This window comes from Micropterus salmoides, unplaced genomic scaffold, assembly GCF_014851395.1.
Source record: "Micropterus salmoides isolate LMB-PRFRI ecotype aquatic unplaced genomic scaffold, ASM1485139v1 Ms_hic_scaffold_14, whole genome shotgun sequence".
NCBI lineage: Eukaryota > Metazoa > Chordata > Actinopteri > Centrarchiformes > Centrarchidae > Micropterus > Micropterus salmoides.
Genome location: NW_024040485.1, coordinates 3331485 through 3346977, shown reverse-complemented (window position 1 = coordinate 3346977; position 15493 = coordinate 3331485). Strand labels below are relative to the sequence as shown.

Here is a 15493-nt window from a genome sequence, read left to right as displayed (position 1 = left end):
ATCTGAAGTAGCGCCTGACTGATATTAGCTCATCAATGAAATATCAGCATTGGCAAACATGTTATAGCCGATATATAACAGACAGACTTGCTGTGCAGAAGTGAATCAAAGTTATGTGGGTGGTTATTTAGAAACTGGCAATTTGTCCACCAGAGAACAGACACGTTTATTTTGAACTGTAAAAGGCTCTGTTCAGTGCATTTGAGCAGATTTATGGTGAGAGATGCAATTAATAAAAACACAACTAATATTGGCAGAGGTATTGTGAGTTTTTGAATGCTCAATCAAGTTTTGGCCCCAAATCAGTGTAAGTATCCGTCCGGCTTTCATTTGAAGACGTCACTGTGTGGACAGATAGATCAATTTTATCATTTTATCCATGTTTGTTTAGTTATTTAAAAAAGGACCAGAAACTACATCAATAATCAGCTACTGGGTATTTAGGTGGAGTTTTCCTTTCAGCCTTTGGGTTCGTGTGTTCAGAATGAAAAAAAAAAACAAACTTGCAGGATGATCTTCGGACGTGTCATATAGGACCGAACATTCAGACCCAGCGGGTCACAGAGTCCATGTCATGCAGCATCCAGACAAGTGCCATCATCATTTGTCATTTTTAATATAAATCTTTTCACCCTCACACAAATTGCACTTTTTTTTCTCCAAACGGACACAGCAGTGGACAACTTACTGGTTGACATCTTCCTTATACACTGAACTGGCTAAAAGAAGGAGAAACAAAAAAGAATAAAATAAGAGACATCTAACTTGATCTTACCACCACTTTACTATGGCATGCATAGGTTTCAGACCTTACTCAGAAAGAGACAACAGACACTTTGTCTAAGAAGTTTTCTAAACGATGCCATGACTGCTTGCGATCTGGAAAAAAAAAAAAAAAAAGAGATATGAAACAAGGTACAGAAAAGCTCGGTTTCACTGTGAGAAGAAGAGTCAACTCCGGGCTCCCCTTGGAAAAACTAAAGGAAAAGATGGATGTGGTGTCTAGAGAAAGCCTAGGCAGTCCTGTTTCTCTGCAAAAAGCGAGCTTAAAACACACAGCTGCGATGTCATCTTCTCAAAGTATTTGGTTCTTTATTTTGTAAATGTGGTAGCCACAGTGCAGTTGAAAATACTGGATGTTTTTTTTTTTTTTTTTTAAATGGTTTTCCTGTTGTATTTTCCTTGTCGATGCTTTGAGCACTGACAAACAAGGGGCCAGAGAAGGATCTGGTAACAGAACTGAAATCTAGTGGGCAGAGGAAGCTCGCCTCTGGGGGATGATGGGTAGTTTGAGACAAGTGGACTTGAGGGTTTTTCATACCTGAATGCAGCAGCAGCTTTAGAAAAAAATAACAAGACAGCAAAATGCTACCAGGGAGTAACGCAAAGTCGAGGTTTACTGAAGGTAAACCAGCATCCGAGCTAGTTTGACTTAAATTATCTGGTCAACTTAAAACAAAACAAGCAACACATTTCACTTCCGCTATCCAACATTAAAGCATTAACTCAAATTTAAATAATTCCCCAAAAATAAGAAATTTTAAGTTTTACTTATTTTTCTGCAATGATAGTGCCCCCTACATTACTGTTCTCTGCGGGGAGTCGATGTTCGGTACAGACTATTGATGTCAGTCCTGGTAATTTGACAATAACCATAACACAGGCAGGTTAAACAGCTTTTTTTTGGGGGGGGGGACTTGTTTTTTTTTGTCCAGTGGTTCCCAAAATGGGTACAAAGACACCCTAAAGGTGTGGACAGGCCAAGAGTGCCGCGGGATACATTTCCATTTTTTAATCTGTCTAATTGCACACAAGTTATGCTGGTGACAAAAGCTCACAGTTTCTAGAACAAAAAAAAAGTGTCAACTGAAATATAAATAAAAGCTTTGTCCCTGTAAACAGAGCTTAAAGAAATGCTGATACATCTGACTGAACCTGAGCTGAACAAAAAAAAATAACAAAACACTAAAATCAGTGAAAGCTAAAAAGTTGCTTTGAAGAGGTGTTGGAGTTTAAAAAAGTTTGGGAACCACTGGCTTAGACCCATCTGTGGTTTGAGCACCCGCCATGTTGACTGTGTGTAACTGCGAGATTGGAATCTCAGTAACTCATTTGCGATGCGTTGTGGTGTGGTCATTTAGCATTTTACCAATCACCATTGCGGGAACCATGATATAGAGACAGGCAACGTTAGCCAGCGCTCCTCCTCTGAGAGTCAATGCCGGACAACACTAGCAATGCCAGCTCTCAGTTGTTAAAGAGAGAAAACGTCCACTCAGGGGCTTGAAGTTTAGACACCGTTGCCACAAATATGTCCATAAAACACTTATCCTCTATTGAAATAAAAAAATATGTGAATAGCTGCATAATTATCTTTTCTTACACAAAAGTGAGAAGAATTCAAATTTCAGTTCCAACATTAAATCAGACGCAGAGCTCATTTAGAGGTTGCAGCTCAGTTTTACTGTTGCTTGTTTTCCGGTCTGAGTTCAAGTCTGAAAAGCCCGCTGCGGAGTCGCTAAAAAAAAAACGCGAGTCCACCTATAATCGAGGCCCGGGGCCAGACGGCTGCTTCGTTGGACCTTCCTGTTTTAAACCGAGGAGGAACAGAGGGACATTTTGGCTCCTGAGTTCTTTGTGGGTTAAGGACAAGCATAGACATCAATACGAAAATAAAGATTCACAATGTTTGCATCAAACCGGCTGTGCAGCTGGGGGTTTAGGGGGGTAACAAGTAAATCAGGATTCCTACACAGGGTTTCCATTTCAGGAATTTCATAAGTGCCAAAATTTAGCAAGGCTGTAGCCAAAATTACTTCATGGTAATTGCCACAATGTGTGTAATGAAAGTTCTAAAGCTCTGTTTCAGGACTACAGGGCAGTTGTGTTTTCCAAAATTTAACACCCAGAAAAGGTCAAATATATCAGCTTTCCACCTGCATAGGAACCCTGGAGGCAACAAAACGGGAACATAAAAACTTGTACAGTCTAGGAACAACCAGCACGCTTCAGGATCACTGGTGTCAGTACAAATCATTAAAGGATTGTGTTGTTTTTTTTTTTTTTTTTTCAATGATTTCCTTTCATTTGATAACTAAATATCTCACTCTATTGATATAATTCCATTTTGTTAAATTCATATATAAACGTTAACACGTACACACGCTCGTCACTGGTAATCGGTGGAATCGGGACCTTTATTATAATAACTTGGTGGAACTTGCTCTTGCTGGCGCTCAACAAATATACTGTGAATGCAAGTAACAATAATTAATATAATGATAATTAGGATGATCATAATAATAATAATAATAATCATCGTCATCTGCGCCATGCCTTGTAAACCTGGAAAAACTAAAAACCAAATCAAGAGCCAGGTAACCCCCCCACCCCACGAAAAAACAAAACAAAAGATTAAAAACAGGGAACATTGAGTCGAGACTGTAGATTCTCTGGCTTCTTCAAAGTCCCAACTCCACATGCGTCACACAAATCTCCGCCGATGTCCTGAAGTGAGTGTGTGTGTGTGTGGGGGGGGGGGGGGGGGAGGCAGTGCAGGGGGTGAAGTGGGTGAAGGGGGGGGGGGGGGGGTAGTCTGTCTGTCCCTAATGGAGCCCTGCGTTGGCTGGAGTTTGAGGACTCCACAAGCCTCGGTGGAGATGGGCTTTTCAATCCTGTTTTTAGCATCAGCCTGCCTCTGTGTTTGCGTGTGTTTTGTGTGTGTGTGCGCACGTTTGTCTGGTGCACCAGGTCGGCCATGGCGGTCACACGTCGGCTTTCTTTTCTCGTTGTTTTTGTCTTAAGTTTTCCATTTATGTTTGACCAGGGGTTGATCAGTCTGTCCGCCCCGGCTTGATGCCCCCACGTATACGGGGGCTTTGTATCTGCAGCGAGTCCATAAGAGTTCTCCGAGTATTTTCAAGTCGGCTACTCATGGCTGGTGTCCCCGCGGTCAGTCAGTATGATGCAGATGCAGCCTCGGAGGGCTGGAGGAGGGGGCTTGTGAGGCCAACCATGTAGGAGGTGTAGTTTCATATTTACGATGGAGAGGGAGGTGTGTGTCTGTGTGTTTTAAATGTGTGTGTCTGGGTATGTGTCGGCAATCTAAAGATCTGTCCAGAAATTACTCCGGGTCCTCAGAGGTGTTTGTGTCGATCGGTGAAAGCCGAACAAGAAGCGAGTGAGGTGGTTGACTTTCTACTTCTTATCGCGCAGAGAAGCCTCTCCTCAGCCAATATGACTACACTGATGGAGGAGGTGGAGGGAGAAATTTCTGGACAAGTCCTCAGAGAGAGTGAGAGTGAATGTGTGTGTGTGTGTGTGTGTGTGCGCGTGTGCGTGTACACAGGGCTAGTGCAGGTAATCGTCCACAGAGGCGAAGGCGCAGGAGCCGCTGCCAGTTCGTGCCATGATGGCGAGGCACTGGGCAGCCTGACCTACGGCCTGGGCCAGGGGGGGCTGCTTGGGCAGGTTGTGAGTCTCTGAAGAGAAAAAAGAAGGAGAGGAGGATCAACAACGTCATGACTTCACACCTTTCTGACGTCACAATTTAGCAAATATTTCCCTTCCCCTGTCTGCAGTCTTTCATCCTGATCGTGCATACCAATTTGAAACTGGGAGAATCTGGTTTCTCCAGTCCCCTACCCTGATTGTGCTTGTGTAAATGACATTTAAAATATCAGACTACTGGAGAGAGCCAACTTTAACCTGATTACTTAAGTGCATGTAAACACTCAAGGTCCACTTACTAGTGTTGTCTGGCGCTTTCAACCGCATGAAACAAAACTGGTTACAGGATTCAAAAAGCTGGAGTGTAGAGTTCAGGGTGCTCAGTGATGATCTTATATTCTGAAGGTTATGCTGGTCAAATGTAAACCTATAATATTGACAGCGTGGACAGCTGACCTACCTAATATTGCACTGTTGAGAGTGGAGCAGACCGGCTCTCTCTGAATGGCGTCCAGCTGGTAGCCGACTGGGCTGCTCCAGGGGTCCGAGTAGGCCAGCAGGCTGAACGCATCCTGCAGCAGGAGACAAACAACAACAGATCCAGATCACAACACACCGCTTCATCTTCTCTTCCACACATGTTCCCACACTATGATGCAATTCCTTCAACGACGATCAGTTCTGTACAGTCCTATAGTTACCTTTTCATCACAGGTTGTGCATTTTTCTATCTTGTTGTAGCCTTTACATTTAAAATAGTTCAACATAGGAAATATCATTTCTTGATCAGAGTCAGGTAAAAAGATTGATCCCACTAATGTGTCTGTACACAGCAAGTATTACGCTACCACCAGCCACCGATTAGCTTAGCTTAGCACAAAGACTGGAATCAGTTAGCCTACTTCACCTCCAAAAAGGTAACAAAAGCCACCTAAGGGAACCTCTAAAGCTAATTCATTACCATCTCAAACAATAATGATCATTATCGTGATAAATCTTGCTCAATAACAATGTAACAATTGTTTGATTTAATTCATCTGAATCACAAATAAATTAGCACTTAATTTTTCATTTTTAAAGATATTTACATTACAGTGAAAGAAATAATGATTTGACATTCATTGTGATAATAAAAAAACATTTTTGGCTGTATCATCCAGCCCTACTTTAGTTTAATTCAAAAACCGAAGTTTACAACTGACAATTGAGTTTTAAGGTGGGTAATGTGCCGGACTATTTCTTGGACGGAGCCAGTGACTTCCTGTTTATCTGGCAACTCCTCCCAGCAGCTAACTTGAGGTAGATGTTTACAAAAGGCAAGGAGGTCTTAGATAAGGACAATGTTGCATTAAGGAAAAACCAATGTTTTATTATCTTAAAAGTCAGGATATCTCAGCTTCTGCTGCATCAGTTTTCATTCTTTTTTAAAATTCTGACTCTTGCTAGTCCCACAACTATATAGGAAGTGCAATCATAAATCCCTCGAGTACACTTATGTAGGGCTATATGTAGTTTTCAGCGGTCTCTTCAGATTGCAACTACTACCTTTCCAGAGTGTGTTCTTGTGCATGCGCTCGAACTCATGAGCAAGTCGAACACACCAAAACGCCAGAGACAGCTTCACACAACATGCTGGAAACTCAAGTAAAATCCCACTGCAACGTTACAGTAATGTTTTTACCAGCCTGAGGTTGAACTAATCCATGCTCGTTATATGATAATGTAACCTGACTGCATTTAGCCGACGTGATTCATCAGTGTCAGCTCGCAGGCCGGCTTTTCCGTAACTAACATTACTGTTTGTATATCTTTCACCTGCGGCTCAGCATTGTGAGCACAGCTAAATGTATTGGGTGATAACGAAACGGTTAGTGAGCTGGACTGAATATTATAAATGAGATTGTTGCCACACTTTATAACAGTTAGACCGCAGTAAGAAATGTTACTGTATTGGATGTGGATGGCTCTTCCACTGTGTTGGTGTCCAGCGCTGCTATGTTGCAGTATTGCATATTATGTGGGTCACGTAAGTTACAGTGACAGAGAGGTAGAGAAGCTGCGTACCTGAGTATCTGTAAAACGTCAATAAATCTATATTGAACGTTACGAAGCAAACATTTTTTGTTAAAAGGAATTTGTCGACTTTCAGTATATTTTGCAAATAAACAAAGTAAATAGCAAATACCTGAAATGCTGAAATGTATGTAGTCATAACACAAACAGAGGTAAGTAAGTTCACACAGCATGGCTCAGGTAAGCTCACGGATTTCTGTGTTACCTTAAGCATCTTCTTGTTGGCCGAGTTCTTGCCACACTCGCGGCGGAGGTGTTCGCTCATGCTCTGGAGCTCCCTGCCGAAATGGATCATTCTCTCAATGGCCGCCTGGCTCCCGCCGCACAGCTGCCTCTTGGACTGAGCGGACTCCACCTCTGCAGAGCCACAACAAGTCCGGCACACAAAACGGGCATGTTTAAATGTGGAATGAATGTGATGGTACATTTACAGGGATTTAGCCGGAGCCCTTACCCAGAAGCTTACAATGACAGCAACAGAAGAATAAGCCTTCAATCCTTGATTATACCCAAGTGCTCAAAAAATTTTATACAAGACTAATATCTTACAGAAAAAGGCAGGGCAGAAGTTTCTCACCAGTAATTCATCCCCGGATTCTTACAGCCAAACAGATGTTAGAAAAGAGCTTCTGCTCAAGAGGCTGCTAGAACAGACCAAATACCTCTGCCCACACACACACTCTACCCACCCATGTCTGCATCACAGTCGTCGGGTTCGGTGGTGTGTTTGGAGCTGCCGTTGAGGAAACCATTGGAGGAAGACTCTGTCACTCCGTTAGTGAAGTGGTCAACCTCCATATCCACATCGCTACTGAGACACGAGGAGAACGACAGAGAAACAGTCAGTCAGTGTGAGTGACAGCTCAGAGGAAGTCCAGTAATTCCTTCTCTGTAAAGGCTGCCTTCATAATGTCGCTGACGATTATCTCACGTGAAACACTTTCTTTTCCACCGAGTCGTCTGATTTTGTGTCACGATAATGCAAATTAACTGTAACCACCCAAAACAGTGACGTCATGGTGTACTGACCAACTGACCAAGGTTATAACCGTTAATGAAGACGAATGAAATAACAAAAACTAGATGTGAAAAAAACGTTATCGTTAACTGAAATAAAATAAACTTTACAAAAAAACGATAACTAAAACTGTATTGTAGGTTTGTAAAACTAACTAAAATGAAAGAGTAAATGTCCTTAGTTTTTTTATTTATTTATTTGGACCCAATAAGCCTACATTTCGAGTGGATATGAAGCCAGTGGAACTGATGTTGGGGGACAGTTGGTCTGGCCAGACCTATGGGCCGGACAGGCAGCTCAGCGGTGATTAGCCAACAGGCACCTGTTGGTGAGCCGCGGGTGTGTTATGCTTTTCTCCTCCGCATCAAGAGCTTTCCGGGGTCAGGGAATGAATTTATAATGAATTTCTTGGGACCACTGGGTAGTAGGATTAGGGTAGTTCTTGGTTTTCTGTATGTAGGTTCAAAATTATACTGTAGGTTCCATGTGCTTCATTTATTTATAGCATTTATTTAGACAATGTGTTAGTACTTCAAATATTTTCTTGTGTTTGGGCCCCTACATACAAGCTTCAGATAGCTTAAAAAAGGTGTCCCTTTTCACAAATCATTATTTCTAATGATTGTACTTGTATTTTCATGTTTTCTGAAAAAAACTAAACCGGACTGAGCTTGGCATCCTGCAGCGACAAAGACTAAAACTAACACTGAAACTAATCAAAACTAAACTAAAACTAAGCATTTTCAAAAAATAAAAGCTAAACCAAACTAGCAAACCCACGTTAAAAACTAAACTGAAATTGAAAAAAGTCAAAATGAAATAAAAACTAATGAAAAATCCAAAACTACTGGCGTACACTTCTACATCACAGCGGCAAGGTGGAGATAGACCACTAGATAGTTAAGCTGCCGTTAAATTGTTCTTTAAGTTTACACTTTGTTAAAAGACAATTTATGATACAGTTAAGTACACAGCAGTTTTTTCTGTATTTGCTCAGACAGGAGTCTATCTCAGTTAGATTATCTGCACCTAAATAAGGTAAGAGAATTCTTACTGAATTTACAGTAATCCAAGTTTCTTTGTCAGGGTGTTGCAGTTTCTACGAGATGCTGGTATTGCACAGCCCGTTCTGAAGCATAAATTCAGCTTTATAAGCAAATGAAATGCTGTTGTGTTGATGTGTTTTTTCTCAGTACCTGGTTATGGGCTGTTGGCTGCGGCTCCCGTTGAGGCTAATGTCAGACGCTGGGAGGGTGGAGCCAGAACCTGGGGGGCAGGGCTTGTGACTGTGAGGGGAGGAGCTGTGGCTCTTATTAGATGTCACACCATTACAGCAGTTGCTGTCAAACCCTAAAGAAACAACAACAACAACAGAGTAAAAGATGGACGTTTAACTCTTAACAAGTGACTTACCCACAGAAATACTGAGGGGTCTTCTTAAACTTAACATGATGAAGTGTTTCTCACTTTATTTAATAAAATAAATAAATAAAAAAAAAAAAAAAAAAAAAAAGGGCCAGCTCTTTTTTCTTTACCTTGCGAGGCAGCTGGATTTGCGAGATCACGCGAGAATCTGTAATGCTTTGTGGCCTGAACCACAGTGGTTTAGACAAATCCGTATCCTTTGAAGGACTACTAGCAGCTACGGGTGTGGTTTAGGTGGGGTGGCAGTGAAAAGCAAAGCAACGGTTTGTTCGAAAACAACAATGGCAGCTCCTAAAGAGGTTAGCGTCGATGCTGCTATAGCATCAGTCATATCAGAACTGTAGAGAATGTATTCATTAAAAAAAGAGCAAAGAACACCACTGAAAGGTTCTCTCAATGGAAAAGAGGTTTTCATTTGGCTATCCTACTACGCTAAATGGTTTGTTTATGCGACTGGTTGAAGTCAGCTTGTGGCAGAGTGATCATTGCGATGTATTTTTTATTTTTTTTTCTTTTCCAAAGTGTTTCCAAGGAGGACTTCTTAGATGGTTCTGTGTAACAAAACCACAAAAAAAAAAAAAAGAAAAAAAGAAAAAAAAGTGTAAGATATCAATCTGTTAAATCTGGTTGTAACCATACTAAACACACTTTGCAGAGCAGATATTGAGGCTGTACAAAGGTAACTGCAGTCGCTGGATGTAAAATGGAGCATTATTTGTACTCAGGATGGACTTGAGGCCTGTTCTAATCTCCAGATGTGAATGCGCTGAGCACAGCTGGACTGTACCTGGGATGTAGGGCTGGGAGCTGCTGGCTTTGTGGCTGGGGCTGCTGAAGGGCCGGGGGGAGCCGGGGTAACTGTCCTGAGACTTTGGGCTGCGACCTCCCAGACATCTCACCTCACTGTCTGTCCCATTCACCATCTCTATGAACTGTCTCACCCTGAGGACGTGGAAGCAGGAAGGGGAGAGTGGGAAATGAAGAAGTTGGAAGAAAACAGAAGCCCGCAACAAAGCAAGAATTATCAAGATAAAAAGCAGAAAGAGGAGAGACAGAAGAAGAAACAAACAACAGAAGGGAGGGAGCAATAAACAAAAAGATGTAAAGAAAAGAGGATTGAACAAGACAGAAAAAGAGACAAGGTGGAAAATAATTGAATTATAAAATGAATATTAAGGTAATAAGGCAAACACTTGAATGAGAAAACAAACAATCCCTATTTCTTTAAATGTAATTTTTATTAAATATCATCATTGTGAATCATGGCACACATCAGTTTCGATAAACCCCCAGAAAGGGGACAGGCAGCTTTTTGCAACCTAAGCAGCAGGATTTCCTTGAAATATGGTCTTTATTTTAGGAAACATAAGTAATAAGAGACATCCAATTATCAAGTATGTGATTTAGTTCAATCAACTGTGAAAACAAACCCCATTCCAATGCGGCCGTGGTCTTACTTGAGCATGAAGAGAAGGTCTGGGTTCCTCTCCAGGAGGTTGGGGTAGAGCTGCTGTGTGGTCTCGATAGCCTCGCCCATTCTACCTGACAACACCAGCTTCTGGATCTCTGCAAACCAACAGCAAACACATTTAGGAGAGATAATATTTATTCCATGTTTTTCCCCAAAGGTGATACCGTTAGTGTGCTGTCCAGGCACCAAATTTAATTTGTTCTTATTTCTATTATTTCTATATGTTTACTGGCATATATATAAAAACATTTTACACATCTTTGCATGTCAGAGAGAAACTGCAGCATTCTGTGATGTAGATTTCACCCCCTCCAAAAACACAAACATTGCAGGTGGGATTAAATATTTCACTTTCTAATGTAAGATCATCACATTTGTTAAGTAAGTGCATGGATTTTCTTTATCATCTGTTGGTGACAATTTACACCCACACTGCTACTTCTACGAGTGTGATTGACAGGTGACTTTAGCACCAAAGACTGTGCAAGAAGAAAGAAAAAAGCTGTGTCCTAATGCCATACTAGTAGGTGTACAGTATGTATTATAAACAACTCATTACAGTATGTGTTTTTGCAGTTGGTTTACAAGAAATCAACTTTCATTGCCATTTTATATTTAACATGATATGATGCAATACATCAGTCATGCAAAGGAAACTGCAACTTCAGAATGTCTCTGCATTGTATGAACATAACCGACAGCCAGTAAATTTAAAATAGTTATCTTAACTGTGCTGATAAAGTCACCCTGGTCCCTCTGCTGCACTTTTTGTTAGTAAATACCATTTCAGCAGTATATACCCCCTCTGGTGACAATACCTTATTTTATTTCTACAAAACGGCAAAATGTTGGGAAAACTCCTGAGGCCTGTTTCAGAAAGCGGGTTTAGTGAAAACTGAGTAAATTGAGCCCGAGATGAGGGAAACTCTGGGTTTTCGGTTTCAGAGAGCGAGATCAGATAAACTCTAGGTCTGTAACCCCGGCAATTTATGCTGTGAACCTAACCTGCTCGAGAGGAGGTTTAATTCAACTAACGCAGAGTTTCTCTCTGACTCCTCCCCTCCTGCAGAGCATGAATGGACAGAGAGTTATCTTTGGACATCATAAATTTATCCTCAGAACAGAATCAAATATATAAGCTACACTGTCCTTTATAACACAGTGATTCTGTGGACATTAAGGCAGCTATATATCAGGTTGGCAACAGTTGAACATAAACACTTACAGTGCACTACAGTGCTGCAGTATACTGTTTAAACTCATCTGTATAAAACTGATCAATGAACAGTAACCTTTCATATTGTAGTAATTTTATTAATGTAACCTAAATGTCTAACTTCACTGTCAGTTTGAGCCTAGACACATTTTAGATTGCAAAAAAAAAAAAAATCATTAATAGCCGGACTGTCACTTTACACTTTACAATGACTGGTCCATGAGGAGCCTAAACTGTGTCTAATCGGTTTGATTAATATTTTCATCTTCAGTTACTGCCACCGGCATTTAGTGCAGGAGAATTCCAGCTCTTTATCATTCATTAAGGAAATTCCAGTTTGGTAAATGATGAATGTGCAACACTGTATAAAAAGTACTAATGGTAGCGCATCCTTCCTCCACTCCTGCGTTTTAGAGCCAATCATGGTCCGCGTTGGCAGCATTCATATTTCTAGCTCCACCCGATTAAAATGGAGGCTCTGCCTTTATTTACCCTTTGCCATGGTGACTCGTAGTATCAGAGCTCCATTGATGATGGCTTTTTTTCATCCCCACGCACGAGCTTCCAGCATGTTCAACATACTCAGAGTTGACTGAACTAATTTTAAACACCTGTTCTGAAACCGGAAACTCTGAGTTTGACAGCTCAGAGATTGTCCCCATCTGTAACCTGGTACCGGCATTATTTACAAACGCAAACAGAGAAGGACTCACTCTGTCTGTTTTTGATGGAGGCCAGCTCCTCGTGCACGGCCTGGTCTGTGGATTTGGCAAAGGCTTCAGCCGTTGCACAATAGCTGTGGTGCACCAGGTAGGAAGCCACCATCCTGACAAGAAATACAAAAACACAGTCAGTGATGAGACGCAGCAGCAGAAGTCACACAGACCATTACAGTTAACAGAAAAGAGCCTCTCTCCATCTGGTCACACATACCTAATCAGTTGATCATAGATACATCCGATTAGCAGTCGTGTTTTTGTGTATAATGTATTACAGATAGTTAAATTGATAGCTAGATTGTATGTGTTCCGTCAAATTGAACTGTTCTTGATTAAAAACATGTTCAAACACTGATGTAGCTACTGTAGTTAAAAACAATGTCAACTTTTTAAATATCTGGTAGAGACTCAAGCTTAACGTAGATTTAGATTTTTGTTTACTTCCGTTCCCGTAATTTGTTTGTAACAGTTCAGTAAATATGATATGTTGATTTAAGTGGAACTAGAACAAGCACAAACAATACTTAACCATGCTTTTCCTGTGCATACTAAATTATCAAAGAAATCTGACACAGACAGGCAGAAGAGGGCTAATGCTGCTGTAAATAGTGATATAGCTGTTCACTTTGAGTATTTGAGTGCAGATGTAGTCCGGATCACACTCAAAACCCAGAACTTCAGTTGAAGGTTAATTTTGGTTTATCACAACTTCGATCACAGCAAGTGAGTGAACTCAGTCTGCTGACCATCTGATACGGCCGAAAGCTGCAGAACACCTGCTAAATGGGCTGTGGAGTCAGACCGTTTTGTCAAGAGTGAACTTTTAAACTCTACTGGGATTATCTTTTTGTAATGTCCCCCCCCCCCCCCCCATCATTTCTTTCAGTTACACTGAACTCACTACGTTAATTACTGAGATCTGTGGTCAGACAGTACGTAAACAATATGAACAGTTTGCTTTTCAGTTTATTTAAAAAGGTAAAACTTAAAGTGAGCATATTGTACAGGACAACCGTGTGCACACAACTGTGTTAAATACAGAAGGTCAGGGTTGAACCAGGGAGTTGCTTTGTAAACTGTGTTTTTAGGACAGTTAGGGTAATAATTGTACCGTCCTATTGTTTTCATGTCTGTGGCTCAGCTGTTCTGATTGCCCCAAATCTGACAAATTACATTTGAGAGTAAAATATTAATAATATAAAATATTATTACAAATACAAATGATGTCCAGCACTACAAAGACCCAAGTTTCATAAAACCGGAATACTATAGTAAGGCCGTGGGGCAACTTTCATGGATAAAGGCAATGGCTCCCTCCACTCCACCCACCCTGTCTCCCTCAACCTCTCCATCAAATGGAGATTTAAATGCATTCAGGACAAGTAATCATAGCAACAGAGAGCTAATCCCATCAGGACACAGTATAAAGGGAAACCGAGTGGCACAGCTTTTACTTCTGGATCCCAGCTCCTGCTTTCTGATGGGGAAGTGGTCCATCTATACCTTTATCCTCGTTATGTCAGCTGTAATTTCACCTACAGGATCCAACTAATATAGGATGAGCACTGATCTAAGAGCGAGCAAAAGGAAGGAGCTGTATTCCAAAAATACGTAACAAATTACATGCAGTAAATCTAAAACCTCCAGTTAGCTTAGAATGAGCCTGAAGTTGGTGCAGTCTTCCAACTGAATTTATTTAACATGTTCAACATATTAATATGAAATTACCAATTAGTTTTCAGTGTTAACAAAAATTATCGATATTGATTCTACTTATGGAATCCAGTTCTTATCAAATCTTGGTTCTGATTCCAACCCTTTCACCACAGATCTTGTCAGCACTTAGTGACCTTCATCCTCTTCCTCCTCTTCCTCTTCATGGCTAAAGTGAAAGGAGTCTCTGTGAAAGGAGTCTCTGTACAAGAGGGGCGTCTCTGGGGACTTGTCTCTAAGAAAAATATATTTTGGAATCATTTTAGACATCGTTCATTTCCCTTCAGTATAAAAAGGGTTTTGTACTTGAGCGCGAGACGTTGCTACTGACACACTGAACACGGTGCGTTCCTTCAGATTCACACCGTGTTGACGTAAATGCTTCGTCGTGCTGGAGCTGCTTCCTCCATCGCACCAAACCTCCTTACTGCTGGTGCTGCATTTTGCTGTGTCATCTCTTTTTTAGTAAAAAAAATGGTTTGTAATGGTCTAGGAATGGAAACAGAAGGACTCTGTTCTTCACCAAGCAGCTCCTGGCAGACATGGGGAACTTTTATGGACTGTAAATAGCTCACTGCAGTTGTATCTGGAGTGCCACTGAAATTTGCAGAAAGTTAGGAACAGATAAGCAGAATCCAAATGTATGGGTTTTAAGGAATCAATGGTTCTTGGAAATTTGGTATCAGTTCCAAATTGTAACAGGTTCTAGATACCTAAAAATCAAATCAAAGTTCATTTACCTGCTCGACATTCCGCACTTATAAGCAGTGTGTTGCATTTCAGTAAAGTTTAGGTCAAAAAACAAACAAATAATGACAAATTCTTTAGACAAATACAAAACTTAAATTTTTTGAGCTTTTGTTGAGTAAAACTAGACTACAAGTAACTAATCAAATGACTAAAATGAAACTAAACCTTAAAAGTATTTTTGTCAAAAGAATAAAACTAAAACAAAATCAGTTGCCAAAATTGTTTATATTCTCAACCACATTATTCCACAGTGAACTTACTTCTGGATCATGGACTGCCATTCGCCCTCACGCTCTCCAATGGGGAAGCGGTCTATCTGGGCCTGGATCTTTGTCCTCCACTCACGCATGTAGTCTTCAATGTCGAACACGAAGGGGTGCTGGCCGAAGTTTGCGTCCACCACCTCCCCTGGAGTCTGAAGGCCCACGGTCGGGTACAAGTTAGGCTGCAGCAGAGAGAGATGAGAGAGTAAAGAAATAGGATGATAGAGGAAAGGGAGTTTGGGAATGTAATCTGGACAATAAATCAAAACCGGAAACAACGAGAGGAAAAAACAGGAAACAGAAAATCTCAGGAAATAAGCTTTTGTCTACAATTACCCCTTAAAACTGGATTTTACTAGCTGACAAAGATTCTACAAGGAAATTGGCTGACAGGTC

General features: G+C 40.9%; 1 protein-coding gene across 2 annotated transcripts in view; it reads right to left on the bottom strand.

Moving 5' to 3' along the window:
- Positions 1–597: 597 nt before the first annotated feature.
- The window catches only part of ranbp9 (RAN binding protein 9), a 29907-nt gene continuing 15011 nt past the window's right edge, over positions 598–15493 (bottom strand). The window contains exons 6-14 of one of the 2 annotated variants that reach the window (XM_038717240.1): positions 15095–15279; positions 12366–12478; positions 10423–10531; positions 9753–9907; positions 8737–8890; positions 7212–7330; positions 6728–6879; positions 4910–5021; positions 598–4481 (exon numbers count right to left, since the gene is read on the bottom strand). In XM_038717240.1, the coding sequence (XP_038573168.1) occupies positions 4351–4481; positions 4910–5021; positions 6728–6879; positions 7212–7330; positions 8737–8890; positions 9753–9907; positions 10423–10531; positions 12366–12478; positions 15095–15279 (1230 nt within the window). In that variant the 3' untranslated portion in view covers positions 598–4350. Of the gene's footprint in view, positions 4482–4909; positions 5022–6727; positions 6880–7211; positions 7334–8736; positions 8891–9752; positions 9908–10422; positions 10532–12365; positions 12479–15094; positions 15280–15493 lie in introns of both variants that reach the window. The other variant, XM_038717239.1, reaches the window with a different exon arrangement.